General features: G+C 36.4%; 2 protein-coding genes across 2 annotated transcripts; one reads left to right on the top strand and one right to left on the bottom strand.

The window, feature by feature from the left end:
- Positions 1 to 181: 181 nt before the first annotated feature.
- LOC129745190 (engulfment and cell motility protein 1-like) lies at positions 182 to 4,330 on the top strand. Its single transcript, XM_055738115.1, has one exon. It carries the CDS (start codon positions 323 to 325, stop codon positions 2,489 to 2,491), a length of 2,169 nt encoding a protein of 722 aa, XP_055594090.1. The 5' UTR covers positions 182 to 322; the 3' UTR covers positions 2,492 to 4,330.
- LOC129745191 (uncharacterized) lies at positions 3,069 to 20,959 on the bottom strand. Its single transcript, XM_055738116.1, has 5 exons — positions 20,833 to 20,959; positions 20,400 to 20,761; positions 13,479 to 14,262; positions 12,922 to 13,413; positions 3,069 to 4,202 (listed from the first exon to the last, which is right to left on the bottom strand). Exons 2-5 carry the CDS (start codon positions 20,549 to 20,551, stop codon positions 4,011 to 4,013), a joined length of 1,620 nt encoding a protein of 539 aa, XP_055594091.1. The 5' UTR covers positions 20,552 to 20,761; positions 20,833 to 20,959; the 3' UTR covers positions 3,069 to 4,010.
- Positions 20,960 to 21,821: the final 862 nt, after the last annotated feature.

The raw sequence follows: 21,821 nt of genomic DNA, 5'->3' as shown, positions 1-21,821 counted from the left end.
AACTTGTTGGATTTATCCTCAATCATGTCATGAGTGATGACGTCAGATTGTATTTCTCTACTGAAACTGCTTTGCAACTTTTTCCAGTGCGGTTTTTGCTGCATGGGCTTTTGGATTTTTTCTGTTCAGTTGTTTTCTGACCACCCCTAGTGTTGATTAATCACATCCTCATCATTCGAGTTGTCTTTTCGTAAATCGTGAAAGTGGATTTTCTGTGTTGTCGGAAAAAGTGCTATTAATCGTTATCCATATCCGTTTTGCGTTCGAAAACCTACGGAAACGGTCCCTCCCGGTGGGACCAGGTTGCACGACATTGATTTAAATGTTACCCAAAACGGCCAAGATGCCAGCAATCCGAGACAGTCATGTAGTGAAAATTGCCGTGGAGTTTGAAACGGGGATGCCGCAGCTAATCGAGTTCGATCAGCGGCAGCCACTGACCACCATCATCCAAAATTTGTGCTCATTTTGGGTGATTCAGGATCCGGAATCTTTTGCGCTTCGATTTACCGATGGGAACAACAATTACGTGACAGAGAAGAATCGTTACGATGTCAAAAACGGATCGGTTCTACGGATGGAGCATTCTCCGGCCAAGACGGCTGGGGACATTCTGGAGAAGCTCCAAGGTGGCAAAACTGACGAGATGGTAAAGGTGCTCAAGGATCTGACGGAGTTGAGCTCTGACATAACATTTGCGCTGGAGTTCATCAAGGAACAGGGTTTGAGTTTGATCATCGGTATCATTGAAGATATGAGCTGGAAAGCTGAGGGAAATATATTGAAGTTTGCCCTCTCATCTTTTGTCGAGCTAATGGACCACGGAACCGTTTCCTGGGATATTTTACAACCTTCGTTTATTTCGCGGAATATTTCATTTATCAATGCAAGCACCAACAAGGAAATCATTCAATCAGCTTTGGCTATTTTGGAAAATATTGTGCAAAGTAGCAGCAAATTTTCCTTGGTAGAGAAAGATGTTACCTTAGAGGGACTGCTAAAACTACTACAAGATTCTCCATCAACGACTATTCAACAGAACACAATTGCTCTTATAAATGCTTTGTTCATAAAGGGAGACGATGCAAAACGGAAGCTGATCGCTTCTATCATCAGCAACAAACAGTACAGGAGCGTCATTAACAGCGTTATAACAAGTAATATTGGTGCTGAGATATCCCATCAATTGTATGTTTTGCAAACACTTACCTTGGGACTGTTGGAACAACGCATGAAAGCTCCAATCGATGTTCAGGACCAAGAAGCCCAGGAGAAGATAAAAGAGTTGCGTAGAATTGCATTTGAAGCTGATGGCGTTGAGCCTATACCCGACGTAACGGCCCGTCGCCAACATGGTGGATCATATTCATCACACTATAAGAAATTGGGATTCAAATGCGATGTTAATCCAGCTCAGGACTTCCTGGAAACACCACCTGGAATTCTCGCACTCGATTGTATGGTATATTTTGCTCGGAACTATACTCAAAATTATACTAAAGTAGTTCACGAAAACAGCTGCCGTGCTGATGAACATGAGTGCCCATTCGGGCGTACCAGTATCGAACTGGTGAAAGTAATTTGCGATATACTACGCATAGGAGAATCTCCTTCGGAACACGGCCAAGAGTTCCATCCTATGTTTTTCACTCATGATCATCCCTTTGAGGAATTCTTCTGTATTTGTATCGTTGTGCTGAACAAGACATGGAAAGACATGCGTGCTACCACAGAAGATTTCGTTAAAGTATTCAGTGTGGTTCGAGAGCAAATAACCCGGAGTATCAGTGGACATCCAGCTTCTTTGGAAGACTTCAAAGCCAAAATTCATACATTTACCTACAACACAATCACCACTTTACGCCAACAAGAAAGAACTTCTCGTGAAGAATGTGAATCTACAGCTTCGGCTATTGTTTCTCTAAAGGAAAAAATAACGCCTGAAATTATGTCCCTTATCAAGGAGCAACGCTTAGGGTATCTCGTAGTTGGCACAAGATTCTCCAAATACAATGGTGGCAAGCGTGAACGAGACAAGTACTGGTACGCTCGTTTATCACCAAACCACAAAGTAATTCACTATGGTGATTGTGATGAAAAAACTGTGCCAACCCTTGAAGAACTAAACAACAAACTGCCAGTCATCGACATTCGTCAGATGCTCGTCGGCAAAGAGTGTCCTCACATGAAGGAAATGCGTGCCAAGAAATCCACCTTCCCGCTAGGGTTTTCACTCGTCACCGAATCCAGCGATCAGCAAACGTTAGACTTTGTGGCCCCGGACGAGGCTACCTTCAACTATTGGACCGATGGCGTGAACGCTCTGCTTGCTCAACCCATGGTCAGCAAACAGAAGGACGAAGACTTCGAGACGCTGCTGTCGATGGAGATCAAGTTGCGGCTGCTGGACACCGAGGGGGTAGACATTTCCAAGGAACCACCACCGATTCCACCGGAGCCGGAGAACTACGACTTTTGCTTCGACAGCTAGACTGTAAGTGCTTTCTATTCTTTTTTGGCAATAATACAATACTGTTCTTTCGGATGTACAATAGTGTACAATCTATCTGGAGTAAGGAAATTCATTAGTCCTGCGTTTTATTCTTTTTCCTTGATAAATGATTTCTCACCGCGGTAGGAAAAAATAACACATCGATGAGCCTGTATTCAGATTATTCTACGTTGACTTTAAAAAAAATATTTCTAACAAAGACCAAATCAGTTGATTAATTTTGACCTTATTTCATCCCATTTGATTAGAAAATCACACTTTCCAACCAATTCGTTTTGATATGACATTCTTGTAAGTACTTAATAAGCATTGCAATTCCAAAACAAAAATCTGAATAAGTTCATCGTTGTTTTGTTGGTTCTAGGAAACGTGACATGAGAAAACCAAAATTCAATGTGAAATTCTCGCATTGGGTATAACTAATGAAGTTTTCAAATCTATCGATACGTTTTTAAAGATATTGAGCATACCAAAGTTTTTATTCTCAATTTATTGCAATTGATGAAAGTGCATTTATGCAATTCAGGATTTTTCTTTCGGGGAAAGCTTAGTTGACATTCTATTTTAAATCTTCCAAAAAGTTTTATTCCAAGCGTAAGCTGCTAAAAAGACTAAATTTTATGTTAGAAAACTTACAACGAAAAATTTTATGTTGCTCCTCTATTATTCTGACTTTCTGACAAAACTGTCATATGAATTCGTGAAAGGGTTCTACAGTAAAAGTGTAAGGTTTTTTTTTTGTAAGTGCAATCTACGGTAATCACGCACACGCATATATTTACAATTAAATGGACATTTTATTCCTTCTTTATGACATCGTTCTTAGTAATATATGAGTATTCGCATTCACTGTAGAAATGCAGAGATCGCTATATGATTTTATTGTATTACAATTAGGTGTAACACATATGTCTATTTTATTAGTATAGTCAAACTTAACTTCACACAAAATATATCACTCTTAGCTATAAAAACGTATTCTCATTCAAATGGAATTATTTCAAATCAACCATAAAATTCTGATCCAGTGTTGAGGGAAGAATTCATAAATATATAAAAATTGTGTCTAGAGAGCTACATATACGTAGGTTTATCTTATTTGCATTATCGTACATACAAACAAACATTGAACGTATCTAACAGATTAGTGAAAAGTTTATGAATCATTTGATTTTCTATGCCAAAATAACCTAAAAATAAAGATAAATATATCAAAATACATAATAATATTTCACTGCTTTGGAACAGAAAAGAACATTATGAAAATTTTCTCGCATTCTGAAAACTGTAAGATGATGGAAGGGTGCCTTATAAGCTTCTGCTGCGCTGCCTTTGTAATATATGTATCTCGTCGGCTTAAATAGATGATTTATCTCCACCGGAATATACCAAGCGTTGTCAAGCGCCGACCCTAGGGCCTCGGGAAAGGCTGCTGGTGGCTCTCTTAGCTGCTCGTTAGTCGCTTCCGTTTCCCACTTTCGGCACCGTTCGGTAACTTTCAAAGATTATCGTCCAACATGAAGTCCTGTTCGTCCTGGCGGTCCGGCAGACACACGAAGAACTCGAAGAGATTCAGCACCGGACCGCGTGAGAAAGGGTTCTGGTAACGGCCGCGCTTGTCCCGCAGGTACGGGTAACGTTTGTAGTTGAACATCTCGTTGGTGGTAAGGTTCATGCAAGCGTGAAGAATCTGGGAATTGAAATTGAAGAATATTTTACACTTTGAACAGCATTTTTTATGAACTAAAAAGTGTCAAAAAACTGCAATTAGAAAAAAAAGACATGAAAACAAAAAAAAAGATAAAAATGGCCAAAAATTATAAAATTTACAAAAACGTCAAAATGAAAAATAAAAATGACAAAAATTAAAAAAAAAAAATGACAAAAATAACATTAGTAACAAAAATGACGGAAATAGTATAAAATATCTTTGGCGATCTTCCGTGAACTACAAATTTTAAAACCGAAAAAAAATGACGAGCAAACAAGTAAAAAACAGAAATGGCAAAAAATTAAAAAAAAAAAACAAAAATGACAAAAAACGACCAAATGAAAAAAAAATTACAAAATGATAAAAATGACTAAATTAATAAAAAATTTAAAAAAAAATTCAAGAATAACATAAATAACAAAAATGATTGAAATAACATAAATGTTCATTGACAAAATGACAAAAGTTTCAAAAAATTACATAATGGCAAAAAAAAAAATGTAAAAAAACGACAATGGATAATCTGAGAAAAAAAAAACCTATCGGAATGAATGACCAAAATGACAAAAAGATAAAAAAAAATTACAAAAATAAAAATAAGGCTGGAACAAATATCAATTTCTTCTTTTGTCAACCAACCCCTCCCCCCTCCCCTTCAAAATTTCCAAAAAAATACCCGAAGGAAAATAAATAAAGTTTGAAATAATTTGTGTTAATTTCGATACAAAATTTATATATCTGAAAGATTACAGCACCAAAAACCAAATTTGATTGAATTATTCGATAACAAAATACTCGGTTATATGCAATTTTGTTGCATAAAAGCTTCCGTGCAATTAATTCTTATTTATTTGTTTTTTTGCATTATTTTTTATTGTCCCCCCCTCGCGATGTTCCAACATCGAGTGACAAAAGAAGGATTTGAAATTTGTGCCGGCCTTATAAATAAAATTGAAAATACAATAACTAATGAAATGATTTCCAAAATCAAAATTATCAAAAGCAAAAAAAAATGAAAAATACGAAATAACATAACTCTTAAGACAAAAAAACGTAATGTAAACCTAGAACACAAACATGACAAAAATATAAAATAACGAAGATTAAATCAAAAGACAAAAATTAACAAAATATAAAAACGACGAAAAATAATGTGTCGAAGAAAGTAAATGTTAAAATAATTAAACTAGACAACAATAACAAAATTGCAAAAAAAAACAATTATGACCAAAATTGCAAAAATAACAACACCAGCTAAATTACAAAAATGGAAAAAAAATGCCGAAAAATTATTTGCTAGTATGCAGAGGTGACCTCGGTCCTAGAGTGCAAATTTATGCTTATCACCCCTTTCTCTATTTTTCCTAACTAATTATTGACTACTAGGACGTAGCCGGCGTCGTTATTGATGTTTAAAGTGAGAGCATCAGTTTTTTAAAGGGTGTTCATGATGAAATTGCCACACTATGCAATTGCTCTAACTTTTAACAGTTTTGTAGAATTTAATGAAAATTTGGGTGGATTTAGTTCATAGTGCATTGTTTACATTCTGCAAGTTTTAAAGTCCTGTGATCAAAACTTGCGAGAATTTGGGAGAGTGTAAGCCGTTGGAATAGCACGCGTTTTTCACTAAGTTACGAGTTTTTTCAAGTTTAAGGACTTTTAATCGGTTTTTAAAAAACGTTTCCGAAAGTTTATACTGGTTTTCGTTATTTAAAGAAAGGAAAAAGAGAAATTAAACGAAAAAAGTGTGCCATTTGGCGAAAAATGCAAAAAATCAAAAGGAGAGCTAAAACCTAACCTAAAAAATGACGAATAACGGAGATCCTCCGGATAAAGACAAGGGAGGCTTGGCCGATGTCGCTAAAACGTCGTCCAGCGCCCCACAGCGAACGTACAAGATCTATGAATATGATCAAACTGATGCAGCACCATACCGAATAATTGTACAACCAGTCAAAGACTCCGATCAGATCAACAAACTGGCCCTGGGAAGATGGTTGTCAAAGACCAACGAATACAAGGACGAAACAATAAATCTGAGAATGCTGGGCAGAAACAAAATACTGGTATTCATGAGGAGCTACAAAGCTGCCAACATGCTACAAAAGGATAAAACCCTACAAAACAGCGGCCTCAAAGCTTACATCACACGAGGATTTATCTCAGTAACCGGAGTTATAAACGGAGTACCCGCGGACTTCGATATCGAAGAGATTGGAAATAGCATCCAAAGTAACGTGCCGATAATGGAGATCAAAAGACTACACCGCTACGAGGGCAAGGACAAAATCCCAACTCACCGGATCAGCATCACATTTAGGGCGAACAAACTGCCGGCAGAGGTATATTTTTTCTGCTGCATAAACAAGGTACGTCCATTTTTCACCAAGCCTGAATTCTGCAATAAATGCCTACGATATAATCACAAAACCGAAAACTGTCGGTCGAAAGCCAGATGCGCTAACTGCACACAATATCATGATGAGAACGAAGAATGCAAAAACAAACAAAAATGTCTATACTGTCGAAACAATGCAGACCACAAAACATCCGATCAGGATTGTCCTGAGCGGATAAGGCAAAGAAACATTAAAACAATAATGGCCAAAACCAGTTTGACGTACCTGGAAGCCCAAGAACAAAATCCCGTACTAACCCAGAACCGGTATGAACTACTGGAAAACATCGGAGAGTTCCCCAAACTACCGCAAAGTTTTGCTACAATGACATCAGGAAACTACAGAACGAGACCAGAGTACCAAAATAAATCAAAACCAAAACGACCTTTGCAGGAAGCCATTATCTCCGAGCAAGTAGACGTATATGCTGACAAGAAAAAGCGGACGGCGAACAAGGAAGAAGAAAGAAATGGCGTGGCACTTTTCAACATGTTTAAACCATCAGATTTTGAGAAATGGGCGCGACATACAGAAGAACAACAAAGAAAAGAAATTAACAAGCAGCTAAGCCAAAAAGAAAAAGTCAACTCAATGTCCAGTGAAGAAGAAGAATCCCGCGAATCAAATGATATGTTGGCCCGAGGCCATGATCGCAGAAGCCGAAGCAGATCTAGGCAAAAACAAACCAACAGGACTTAATTAGGTAAACCAAGGAAAAGGTTATTAAAAAGAGCAGAGAAAACGTAAGTACATTTCACTTATCAATAAAATGAGTTTGAAGATTTTACAACTAAATATCCAAAGCATCGAAAAAAATAAAGATGAATTAACGAGAGTAGCTATTAAAGACGACTATGATGCGATCCTAGTTTCTGAAACTTGGACAAAACAAGAACACGAGAGGGTTAAGTATCAGATACCAGGGTACTATTCATATTACTCATCCAGAGATGACGGCTACGGCGGTGCGGGTATACTCATCAACAAAAGAATAAAATCCAAAGAGATTAACATTCCATGCTCCCCAAAAATACAAGCTATTGGCAGACAAATCCTCCCTTCAGACCTTCTTGTTGTTTCCATTTACGCAGCCCCAAGTTTAGACGAAACCGAGTTCAAACAATCTTTATCACAAATTTTCCAACTATCGAACAGCTTTCGAAAAGCTTTCATAGGTGGAGACATGAACGCTCATCACCAGTCATGGGATCCACTCCACGCCGATAGGAAGGGTGAAATCCTGTTTGACATGCTCAACGACGAAAACTTAGTCCTACTGAACAAAGGAGACCCTACGTACATTCCAGCAGAACTAAACAAAAATCCCTCGGCGATAGACCTCGTAATAGTTACACCTCCAATTATGCTTGAAACAAAAATGTTAACGCTAGACTATGGAATAGGTAGCCGACACCTTGCCATTGAAAGTACTGTAGAAATTGGTTTTCAAAAAACATACGGTTACTTTACAAATAGGAAAACGGTTATGGATGGGTTGAAAAGTCTAGATAACGGGAAAATTTCATCAGTCAACGACCTACAAAGGGAAATGAAAATAATTTTGAAATCGGCAAAACAGAAAAATAAATTTACTCCCAAATACTGGTGGTCCGAAGAGGTAGAGCAGGCGTGGGAGGAAAAAAAAGACGCAAGAATCAATTTTAACAGAACCGGAGGTATAACTGAGTTACTTATACTTAAAAGAAAAGAGGCAATTTTCAGAAAGAAGAAAAACGATTCTGCTAGGCAAAAATTTCAAGACTTTATCGCTAGCTTTGACCCCCACACACCGTCGTCTATCATATGGGAAAAACTGAGAAGACTGGCTGGGAAAAAACGAAATATGAACAACATTCTAGTACACGTTGATCCGACTTTGGCAGATAAATTCCTTGACAAACACTTTCCTAGAGAAAGTTGGGAAAATAACTCGATCAGATCCACAGCAAACTATGATCTAGTGACCGTAGATTTCTGGAATAGATTTCTTACTAAAAAATGTAGAGGTAGAGCCAAAAATTCGGCACCTGGCCCGGATGGGCTTACATATCAAATGATTTTTCAGCTTCAACCCGCCATTCGAGATAACATAATCAACGACCTAAACACAATATGGAGGCATAACAAAATAAGTGAACCACTGAAGACCATAAAAATTATTGCAATCCCTAAAGCCAACAAAAACCCAGAGACACTAGAAGGTACGAGACCCATATCCCTTCTTAACTGCTTATTAAAACTAACAAATGCGGCCTTGCTAGAAAAACTGCAGACGTTTCTAGAAACCGAGTCGAAACTACCAGATCTATCATTTGGATTCAGGAAGAAAAAATCCACCACTAGTTGCTTGGAGTACGTAACAAATAGAATAACACAAATCAAACACCGAAAGATGTATGCTGCCATTGTATTCATTGACCTTACAAACGCCTTCAATGCTGTGAAGGTTGAGAAACTGGAGGCAAATATGATAGCAATGAATGTCCCTCCTGAATACACACAATGGTGTGTATCGTTCTTAAAAAACAGAAAAGTACAGCTTCAAGTAGGTGAGACTCTTATGACACGATTTGTAACTCAAGGTTTGCCACAAGGGGATGTGTTGTCACCAACATTGTTCAATGTCTACACATCATGCTTACACAAAATCCGAATTGACGGAGTAATGATGGTCCAATTCGCCGACGACTTCGCTGTCTTGATAGAAGGCAAGACACTTGACGAAGTAAACGCTAGGGGAAATGCCTATCTAAACAGGTTCAAAGAAAAAGCGGAAGAACTAAATTTCAAGCTAAATCCACTGAAAACAAAAGGTCTCCTTTTCCTTAACAGCTCCAAAGATCTTGATATCTACGTAGAAAACACGAAAATAGAATCTGTACGAACTCATCGATATTTAGGAATCACGTTAGACAAGGCACTGGGCTATGGCGCTCATATACGGGAATTAACAAAAAACTTAGCACAAAGATTAAACATTATCAAAGTTATAAGTGGAATTAGAACAGGAGCACATCCACAAACTTTAAGACTAGCGTACAATGCCTTCTTCAGAAGTTGCATAGAATATGGCAGTAGCGTGTACGGTTCAGCATGCAAGACGAATCTGGAAAAAATTAACATTTTAAGTAACCAATGCCTCCGAAAAGTAACAGGTTGTACTAAATCAACACCCCTGAACACATTATACGCAATAGCTGGCCAAATACCACCGAGTTTCCGTAGGATTAATACCACAGGAAAACAACTGGTGAAACACTTCTACACCAACTCGCCGATCAAGAAGCAATTAGAAGACAACCAACATTCCGGTTCAGAGAAACAAACTTTCATCAATCGCCTGGCTCAGTCTCACTTCAACATTCTTAACAACATAGCACCTGCAATAAGAAAAGTACAGAAAATACAAGTAAATATAAAATCAGAATTAACAGAAGGTTCATGTAGAAAAAAAGCAACGGACAAAAAGGTCCTTAAACAACTTACCCTAAGTCTCATACACGGAAAATACAAAAACCGACAGATAATATACACAGACGCATCGAGCAACCATGAAGCTTGCGGAATAGGAATCTTCCATGAAAGAACAAATTACAGAGTAAGTCGTAAACTGGAGAATATGGTCTGCATAATGTCCGCCGAGCTGGAAGCAATTTTCGTGGCTGTACAATACATACAGCAGGAAGGATTATTAAATGCCGTAGTCATGACTGACTCTAAATCTGGATGCGAATATCTTAGTAACCACGCTGAAGAACAAGAATGTGACGAAACGACTTTTAAAATTTTACACATAATAGCCGAACTAAACACCACAATCCAATGGATCCCCGGGCATGTGGATGTCAGAGGAAATGAAATAGCTGATTCCTTGGCAAAAAGATCACTAGAGCTGGACCAAATCCACAAAAACAAAATTTTCATCCACGATGGCTTCAAATTTTTTGAAAACTTGAGCGAAGAAAATGCACAAAACTGGTACTTAGAATATGCTGCAATAAAGGGGAAAGGTAGTAAGTTCTTTCAACTACAAAACAATATTCCACACAAACCCTGGTATCATAATTTAAACATCAGTAACTTCGAAACCCGAACTCTGAATCGCATCTTCTCAGGTCACGACTACTCTCGTTATTGGCTTTGGAAGATGAAACAAACAGATGATTGCATCTGCGACACCTGCGACGTGATAGAAAACTCGGAACATCTACTGTTTCACTGCATAAAACATCACCAAGTAAGGCAAAAATATGAACTGGATAAATTTCGCAATATCAGCCAGATCTTTACAACAAAAAACACAGAGGTTTTCAAAAAAGTAGTAGCCTACTTGAAGGAATCCAAACTCGAAATTTAATGTCAAACGTTCTCTGTCTCTGAAAAACCACCCACACAAGAAGGGAAGTCCATAACAGACTATAAACAAAACATCGTTGGCAATATAGCAAACAAAGCTGTGCCATAATACCCCGCTGACTGAGGAAAACAGTCAGCAAAAGAAAGAAGAAGAAGAAGAAGAAAACTTGCGAAATGGAGTTGAAAGAACAGCTCGTGCGTGATAAAATCTTGCGCATTCAACACGAGAACAAGGATCTCTCGCATCGTTCCATCGCTAAAACGTTGGGAATCCCGAATTTCACGGTGTCGCGAGTGATTAAGCGGTTCGAGGAACGAATGACCACCGATCGGAAGCCCAGAAGTGAAGGAAAAAGTATTCCGTACAACACCAAAAATCCCACACGCTCTTTTTTTTAAACTCAAAATTAAGTAGTTTTGGTTCAAAACAGCACTTCGGTGGCTTCCCTCAACTTTGAGTTTGACTGGGCAATAGCAAAACTAAGTTCTGATAGGCATACTCAATACTAAGTTCGGCAGCCGAACTCGGATTTATCCTTTTTTTTTCGAGGGTAGCTGATTTTCAGGGAATTAAAGGATGATTAAAATTTGTTGTACCCGGATGTTGCTGTTCCGGTACATTGCATTGCAATTACAGAGCGGTGGAAAGTTTTGACATTCCCGGTCAAAGAAAACTTCCGGATGTTACTTCCCACGGGAAGTAAACAACATCCGGAAGTTTCCGTACATTCCAAGCCGCTCACCATATGATGACAATGACGGACAGAATTTTACGCTGACACGGTGAACATGCATTCCTTCATAGTCTTCCGGTATTTGTTCCGGAACGACATAATTTTGTGACGTGTTCGTTGGTTGTTGTTTTGTTTCGGACTGAACTCGCTAAGTGTTTTCAGTCCAACAAAGAGAGTTCAATTTTTAGTTCATAAGGTCGAACTCAGCTTTGATCCCTCGCCGAAGGAAAAAAGGGATCAATTTTGAGTTCGCAGTTTGAACTCCGTTTTGATCCATCGCAAGGAGGAAAAAAGGGTACTTAACTTTAAGTTCATAGAATCGAACTATGTTTTGAACCTCGGTCATACTTAATTTTGAGTTAAAATAAAAGAGCGTGAATACCTAAAACGAAAAGAAAGAAGAAATTAACTAATAATCCAAGACAAAAAAAAAAGAACAAAAATAAAAATCGTCAATCTAACAAATAACACAAAACTATCAAATTCTACAAAACAACAAAAAAAAACATATTGGAAAATATAAAAAAGTATAGGAACAACAAAAAGAGCAAAATGACTTAAAACAACAAAAAAATACAAAAAAAATCACAAAGAAAAGAGGGAAAAATTATTAAAAATAAATCAAGAACAAAAAACATTTCAATAAAAGAACAATAAGACAAAAATTGACAAAAAGACAAGAACTTTTAAATAACTTGAGTTTAAAAATGTCGGAAATGACGAATATGATGAAATTAACTAAATTGACAACGCTAAAATTTACCAAAAAAAATCTAAAAAACAAAATTTTAAAAAATCACAAGAAAAAAAACTGATAAAAAGACACAAAATAAAAAAAAATTACACAAATTTTCAAAAACATCAAAATTACCTTAACGACAAAAATGAATAGAGACAGAAAAAACAAAACAAGAATGACTTATTGGCTAAAATTACCAAATCAGACTTTAGAAACAAAACAGAGAAAAATGTCACAAAAAATATACTGGACCAAAATAAAATAATATCAAATGACACCTTTAAGGCAAAAATTATTTTAAAAAAAACTTAAACAACGCAAAATTGACAAGACAAAAATGGTAAAAAAATATATCCAAAAATAACAAAACTCACACAAAGACAACATCAACCAAAATTATAAAAAAAAATAAAACGTTATAAACAAAATGGTTGATTATCCTGCTTATGAAAGTTTACTTTACTTACCGAAGTGCAGGTTAGAATCCAACCCAAGCCGCAGAACACGAATGCCTCCACCAAACCGAGCACGTACAGCAAACTGAATCCCTCGATCATCACGCAGTAGCAGGCAAAGTAGATCGTAAAGGAACAGTTAATCGCAATACTGAGTACAAACAACAGGAACCACATGCGGTTACGCAATCCCACACAGTTGTAGATGAAGGGACAGTGATGGTCGAAGTACGACACACAGCGGTTACAAATACGGCAATGCTTTGCCCTCAACGGCCGCAGACAACGACAGCTGTGGCAGAGCCGCGACAAGATGACATTTCGTTTCTTCCACTTATCGAAGTACGGTATCTGTTTGATGGCTTCATAGTAGGTATCCGAATTCAAGGGTATGTAGCCAGGGTCCCGACGATTGGCAATAATCCAACTGATCCACATTACAGCATTCCAATAGATGAAACAGTAATGCGAGCGCCTTAAGGTGTTCCAGGTTATCGGAATGCACTGAAAGTTCAAAACCTTAGATTTGATCGATCTGCCAAAGAAAGGCAATAAAGGATTTTACTTACCCTTATCATGTACATTGGGTACCCCCAAAGCAATACTGAAAACAAGAATAAGATCAATGGTCCTTTAGAGGCTCCAGCACCCCCGAAAAGAAGACTCCAGATCTCCGAAATAGGTGGCATCCATCGGGACCTTTTCTTGATCTCATTATGCAGTAATTTGACCACATCATTATTGCGGTGGCTCTGAGCCAGCATCAGGGGAGTTTTGCCATTCTTATCTCTGGGCTCCAGTTCCAAATTTCGCTTTTCACAAAGTATTTTGACGCACTGTAGATTTCCCGATAAACACGCCAGATGCAGTGGAGTAGATCCAAAATTATCTGTCTTCTGCAGATCGACTCCGGAGTACATCAGCAGACGGATCAAATCTGCGTGACCTTTGTACGCGGCCCAGTGCAAAGCTGTATCGCCATTGATATCGGTAAGGTGGTTCTGAGCCCCCATACCTAGCAAATAGGCAGCTGTAGCAGTACGTCCATACATGCAGGCCGTCATCAGTGGTGTTAAACCCTTGAAATCGGCAGCATTCACTGCGACGCTTGCCTGAAGAAGCACCTGCACTACAGCTGCATGACCCTTGCGACAAGCCCAATGAATAGGGCGAGGGCCTTGCGTTCCCAAACAGGGCAAATCGACCGGAGCATTCCGTTCCACCAAATATCGCATCATTTCCACGTTCCCATCGAGGGCAGCCCAATGAGCCGGAGTGTAGCCATGCTTGTCTCGGGCACTCAGGGCTTCCGGCCCAACCTTCTCCACCAGATTCTCCACCTCCGATAGCTCCCTGAAAAATGAACAGATATAAATAAGAAATTGGGTATGTTAAGAGGTCGCCAATCTGCGTAATTTTAGTTTCATGCTTGTAATTTGTGAAAATTGCCAAAATTACTAGAATAAACAGACACGGCCTAAATTCTTTTTTGCCAAGTGTATGTCTTTTAAAAAGACTTCTAGGAGTCCTATATGACAATATAGATATATGATGACAAATAATGCGCACAATAGGAAAGTTATAACAACTAGCGTTTGATGGTTTAAAGTTGATAAGGCAATGATCATTCAGAATCCGGGCTGTTACAAACGTGTGTATTGTGTGTATTCATTTGATTTGATCGAAAACTTTCTATGGAGAAAATGAAGGTGTTAATATGATATTTAATGTAAAAATAAAAAAAATATAAATTACAGTAGTTTTTACCACAATCCTTTGCAAAATCATGATATTTTACACAAATTCACTTGGAAAAACCAATTCGAATATGGTTGGAACCTTTTCATAAGTAAGCATCTCGAAGAATTTGACCTCTTAAATTCGGTTTTAACATAAATTCTTTGTCCAACACATCTGTCACATAGCATAAAAACTGGATGCACAGATTGCGATCCATGGAACCGCTCATTTTTAGTTATTTGCTCGGTGTTAACTAGACAGGCAACACTTTTTGCTAGCCGGAAACGGATTTACTGCATAGTTAAGGGGTCTGCATTTAGTTATCATCAATAACCATAGACTTTTTACCATAGTTGAGATCAAGGGTTCCACTACGATGCTTGGTTTGATCTTCGTGAGCATCCTAGAGTGGCTTTTCATACTTTTTAATCATTTGAACCAAAAAAAATTATAGGAAAAATCAACAGTTCATGAGTTATCAAATCGACAATGAAGAATTTCCAAGGCGATTGTGCAAAATTATTTTTATCATGTCTTTTTGCATCGTTAATATCTCAAGCACACGTAAATTTCAAAATCTGAAAAAAATAGGCAAGATAGTTCTTTTCATAACCACAGGGCTAGAAGCGATCATGAGGCAAAAAAGTAGGGCAAAATAGTTACTTTTAAGCAAAATTAGGGTAAAAATAGTGACCAGATCAAGTCGAAAACTAACTCAATAGTGGTTTTGAAAATTTCTAGAGAACGACACAAAGACAATTTTACTTGTTGAAAAAAAAGTTTTTCAAAGGCCCTTGGTCTCACTTATAGAAAGGCATATGCTTGACAAAAAAAAGAACATTTTACCTAGATGAGTTTTGAAGATTTAGGAATAGCGACTACAGAATCCTTAAGTTCTAAAACAAAAGTGAGAGAGAACTGAAAGCTCGTACCCGAAGGACTACAACAACTGAGTCCGATGGATACTTCGAGTTTTCCAAAAAAAAACCAATCTACAAATTTTCCTTCTCCACCCTACATCTTAATCAGAATTTTTCAAAGCCGCTAACACAGTTGAAGAAGACTCAAATTTAATTGAAAATTCTACAAATGTACTGAAATTAGAAACCAGCACATGTTTGACGAAAAGTTTGAAGAATAGACTCGAGGTTAAATTAAAATCTCAATATTGAAAAAACTTGATAGATAAATAAAGAAAGTCGTGATGTAAAAATTGGAAGATCCTATAAAAAAAGTGACAACACATTGATACAAGATTGAAAATGTATGTTGACAGAAGATTGACAGAAGACTTAGAGAAGCTTAGTAAAAAAACAATGAAATGTTCAAGGTATTCAAACAAATAAACGAATTGAAAAATAAGGTATTCAAACAAAAAATCGCAGAAATTTCACTAGAATAATCTTCTACGTAGAATATATTTTGTTAATTCAAAACTACCTCAAAGAACATTTGCTAATAATAATAAAACATCAAGCAGATTTTTTTTTTAAATTCATTAAACAATTTGAAAGGTTTTATAAAATTTAAGAATGTCTCATAAACACAAAACCGCTAAATTTTCATTGGAAACATTTGACAAGTTCCTCAGAATACTGTAGAAATTTCATGAGCAAACCTCCAAAAAGGTGTAATGACAACTGAAATCATCGATTGATACCAAGCTCTCTTTAAAAAGATAATGTCTATATATATGCAGAGTTTCAAATAAATAAACTGTTTTTTTCTATTCGATTAAGTCACTTTTCAGAATTTGTGCTTTGTATTTAGCAACTATTTTCATTAGGGTTACGGAAGAACAAACCCATTTTTGTTTAAATTCATTTTTTTTTCTAGAAAATATTCATGTTTTAGCCATAAATCAAGGCAAAATATTCAACTTTCCTTACTGGATCTGAATCATTTATTTAATTTAGATTGAGTGAATTTTCCACAAACGAAATAAAAAAATGGAACACGTCAAATTGACGTTATTCTAGTGTTAAACCTGATAAATACTTACTACGTGTCTCGAGTGACATAAAACGGAATTTTAAATAATAAGAACCAGTCTGAAAAAAGTGACAAAGTTACTAAAAAGTGACCAACTTTTAGCCCTGTAACCAACACAACGCTGCTAAATTTTTGAACATCCAAGCGCAAGTAACGTAGCTCTCACCGAAATAAAGTTCCCGAATACTAAATGATCATAGTCAAGATTATTAAAAGCATCGTGTTGAAAATATTTTCATTTTAAAGAATTATCAAACGACAAAATTAGACTTCGAACCCAGTCCCAATACATACATTACAATATTCAATGTCTGATACTGTTTTTAAAGCTACAAATAAAATCACAAAAAAATCTAAATCGTTATGTAGACACTTTCAATATTTCTCACGTTAGAGTATTATGAACTAATTTAATCATGGGAATAAATTTGCCAAAGTGTATAAACGTTTTTGTTTGAGACGATTTATGTAGGGGAGAGTGGGGTATCGTGGGCCATTGGGAAACGTGGGCCACTTTTAATATCTCAGATGTGTGTTGAGATAAAAATCTCAAACCAACTGTCATCGTCGTCGCTTTGCGTGATATTTTTATATGTTGTTGACTGAAATACGCATCATGTGCTTCTTTTATTTATCTAGCTAAAAAAAAAGTTAGAAAAATTTACTTACATAATTAAAAGAAAACACCCGCTAATTTCATCGATGGGGAACCTAAAGTACCTCATACGCTTATGATCTTTTGGGGAACCTAAAGTACCTCATGCGCTTATGAGTTTTGTCATGATCTTTCACGTGGAAAACGAATTTTTGATGAAACATCAATAAGTCACACAAACGCAACCAATTTGCAAATCATAGCTTGTGGGGAATCGTGGGCCACATCTGTTCCTATCTGTAAAGTTTTCTTATGTCAAATGAAGAGTTATGAAAAATATTTTGTCCATCCTATATAAGAAATTGTGCCAAAAAGTTCGCGAGCTAGGTTTTGGAATCTATTCGATCATATATAGCTCTCTTTTTTATTTCATCATCTGAAATTGCTCTAAAATAACGAAATGAATTAGGAAATCACAGTTTTGGGTCAACTCATAAACTTTACATGTTATTTGGTCAATTTGGATTCGGTGGCCCACGATTCCCCACCATTTTTCAAAATCCAAAAAATATTGCTTTTTCTCAAACAGTCAGAATTTGGAGAAAATAACTTGTTAAAAATTTTGAAAAAATACCTTATGATACCTTGAAAATTTAGAAAACCATACCATTTTTTATTTTCATTTTATCTTTTATAATAAAGAAGTTATGGAACAACGAAAAAAAGTGGCCCATGATTCCCCATTCTCCCATATATCGCAACTCGCCCCTAATAGTAAATTATTTTAATGTGTTAAGGCATCTAAAATATAATTTTTAAATAGGCTGGTCCTTAAAACAATTTGAAAATCAAACTAACGGAATAAAAATTTATGTCAATGACAAATTACTGTTAAATACAAAATGTAAAAAACCAAAATTTAAAAATTACTTAAATAAAAAAATAAAAAGATTACAAAATTTTAAAATACAATGACCAGCACAAATTAAAATCTCTGTTAAATCTTAAAATGCCACTGTTTTCAGTTTCTCTAAATCTTATCGGATATCAATGAATTCGTTGGAAAGCTGGTTGTTTCAAGATCATTTTACCAAAATGTTTCTTTCTCTTAACTCAGGAGAAACTGAAAATATTGGGATTTCAAGAACTGGATTCATGGAACAATTGCAAAGAAAGCCTCGTTGGATAGTTAGGAGAGAAGTGAGGAAAAATCTCGAATCTTGCAACGAGTGGCATACAAATTTTTTTTTGCAATGCCGGAAAATACCACACCCAAAATAATTTTCACTTAAAAAATAAGTGACATCTGTAGTAAATTCTCGCCATACATAATTTCATTTGAATTTTAAGTGATGGGTCAAGTGAATTCACTTAAGTGACCGGTCAAGTGAATTACACTATGACGTTCGAGTGAAATTTATCTGAATTTCTAAGTAAGTTTCTAGTTGATTATCTCTTGCGTTTTTAAATAAAAGAACATTTATAGAACACCACTTCGATTTTAAATACTTACATTGCGCTTTCGCCATACATTTATTGATTGGAAAATTCCATCGTTATCCCAAGGCAGATCGGTTACTGCGGATAGTGCGACTTCTAAATCTTCCCTGCTGCAAACCAGAAAATCTGTCCGGTTCAACCCACAAACTGAAACATGATAACACCTTTAAATAACTTTTTCTTACATCACGTTTAAAACAAACTACCGCCAAAATCGCCTAGTAAAGAATTGGAAAAATCCAAATCCAGCATAAGCTTTAAACGCTGCTCTTTAGAATTTGCCATTTTGAACTGTGAAAATAAACACAATAACAACCCGACATTCACTTGAAATTCAAGTGATGGGGAAGTGAATATTTTTTCTCACTTCAAATTCAAGTGACGCCTTAAGTGAATCTGGATGAATTCACTTGAAATTTAAGTGACTGCCAAGTGAAATGTATATGTCGCACTTGAATGGAAGAAAATCACTGGATCCTTGTTTTTAAGTGAAAAATCATGTGTATTTTAAGAGTGAATTTGGGTTCAGTGCATTGAAAACAAATTTATTTTATCTAAAATAACGGTTTGCAGTTTTCCTTCAAAATTAAAACAGTGTCAAAAAGTAGCACTTTCTGACAGTTTTTTGGAAACTGTTTCGAAAAGTACTACTTTCGAAATAACGCATGGAAATGCGTTAGGAATCATCCAAATATAATTGGGACAAATTGAAAAGGAGTGGTGTATTGCTTAAAATTGGCAACGTAGAGACGTAAGAAAATATTGGAAATCGGCAGAATATCACTGAATTGTAAAAATTCATTGTTTGAAGCGATGCATCTCTGAAAATAGGAAATATCTGGATCAAGGATAAATTTGAATACTCGATTGAATAGATTCTATATTAGTTTTTGTTTTTATCAAAGGTTTGTATATGTTCATCAGTTATTAATGATTAATTTAGCCCAACACTGTTGCATTTTTTCGGTAGGAAAAGCAGGGTTTTTCAAACCCAAACTTAGTTTTTAAAAACAAATATATGACTAAAAACAGTATCGAAAAGTGCTACTTTCCGATCCTGTTTTTTTGCTTAGAATCACCACATGTGATTTGTTAAAATTAGCTTTTTGTAGGTTAATCAATGGATTTTCAAGAGATTGGTTGTCACATTTGTCAACTATGTCATTTTTGATATTTTTTTCAGTTTTGGCATTTTTCCCCCAAGGTTATTTTATGGGTAAAAAAATCGAAACTTTCAGTGTTTTTAGGCACCTTTAAATAAAGTACGATTGAGCTGAAATTTGGCACAGATCAGGTTTTCGGGCCAATCGACATTGTTTCCATCCGTCCATTTGCCACCCTGAAGTCATACATAATATAAATAGGTTCGAGTAAAAACGTTGCACTATATAGTTTTTTTTTTAATTAAAAGGAACAGTATTGTACGTATATGTTTGATTCTAATAAATATTTGATTATGTTGTCTGCGTTACTATTTTCTCACATTGGTATCCAAATATCGCCAAATCAAATCAAATCAATATGTTTAATTGATTTTTTCAATCAAACATGTTCACCAAATTGACGTTTTAAAGACCGTTTCTTTCCGAAAGAATTTTAGCCTGTTTGACCTTCAAAGTAAAAAAAAAAATACCTGAATTTCTTTGTCTCGATTTGAACTCACCCGGCCTTGATAACGTCGAAGATGTCGTCCATGCTACTTTGGATCAGGATTTCCGTGCTGTCCGACCGTACCAGCAGATTGCTGTCCTTCTCCTGAGTCGGGGTTTTCTCTTCCTCGGTGTGCGGATGATCGTCGTTCTCCTCGGTCACCATGTTGCATGACGCCGTTAAGGGTAGTGCCCACACCAAGGTGCGAGCACTACCAGGACTCGGATGCACTCGGGACTGCGTTTTGATACCGTTATCGAGCGCCACTTTTCACACGCCGAAACTGGAGTCTGCTGAGCTACCGTCAATCTAAAAACGTCCACCACCGTCGTTGTATCCGAGGTATGAACTTGTCCGAACTCGATACTGGCGAATCTGCGAAGAGAAGCAAACGTATTTTAGTATTTTTTGGGACCGAATGTGTTCCTGTCCGAGCTGAGCCATACCAAGAGTGGAAAAAACGAAGAATTTTGCGAAATTTTCAAACTTAATCGACAGCAACTTTTTCGCCTGTAATGCAGCTGAATTTTTCCAAATATCGATTTTTGTTGAAGTAACGAACAAAAATGACATCATTGGGTCTTGCGCGTTCGCACACGCGTGACCAGCAGCAGCATGTTAATTGTTTAGAAGCATGATATTGAATTCTGTTTTGGTTAGCCTGCATATACCTAAACACGAACATGGGAGTCACAACAAAAACTGATAACTAAGACTATAGAGGATCTGTTTTTAAGTTTTCCCTTATTGTATATTCTGTTACAGAAAAAAAATCATGAATGGGGGTGTAGGTCAGTTCCATTCATGGAGGAAATGCGTTAGGAGTCATCCAAATATAATTGGGACAAATTGTAAAGGAGTGGTTTATTGCTTAAAATTGGCAACGTAGAGAACGTCAGGTAATACTGGAAATCTGCAGGACATCACTGAATTGTAACATTTCATTGTTTGAAGCGATGCATCTCTGAAAATAGGAAATATCTGGATCAAGCGATAAGTTTGAATCCTCGATTGAATGGAGAGTAACAAATAGATTCTATATCAGTTTTTGTTTTTTAACAAAGGTTTGTATATGTTCGTCAGTTATTAATGATTAATTTAGCTCAACACTGATGTATTTTTAGAACTTTCAAACGCCAAATCACCAAAACAAAAGATGTTTGACAAAATACTGAAGGGGTGGCAATGGATGTATGGGCAACATTTCATTATCGAATCTCTGAGATTGGCCGAAAATACTGATCTGTGTAAAACTTTCGTCAAATAAGACTTGATTTAGGGGTGCCTTAATAAGCTCACAGATTTTTTTACGTCAAGATCTAATGTCATTCAATAAAATTGTTTGACGAAAACTAACTTTCTGGGACTTACTTGTTTTTTTTTTCAAAAAAAAAAAAATGGTGGCTTTATATAGCATGTTTCAGAGTTTCCTTTT

Source organism: Uranotaenia lowii, chromosome 2, assembly GCF_029784155.1.
Source record: "Uranotaenia lowii strain MFRU-FL chromosome 2, ASM2978415v1, whole genome shotgun sequence".
NCBI classification, from domain to species: Eukaryota; Metazoa; Arthropoda; class Insecta; order Diptera; family Culicidae; genus Uranotaenia; species Uranotaenia lowii.
This window is presented reverse-complemented; position numbering and strand designations above follow the sequence as displayed.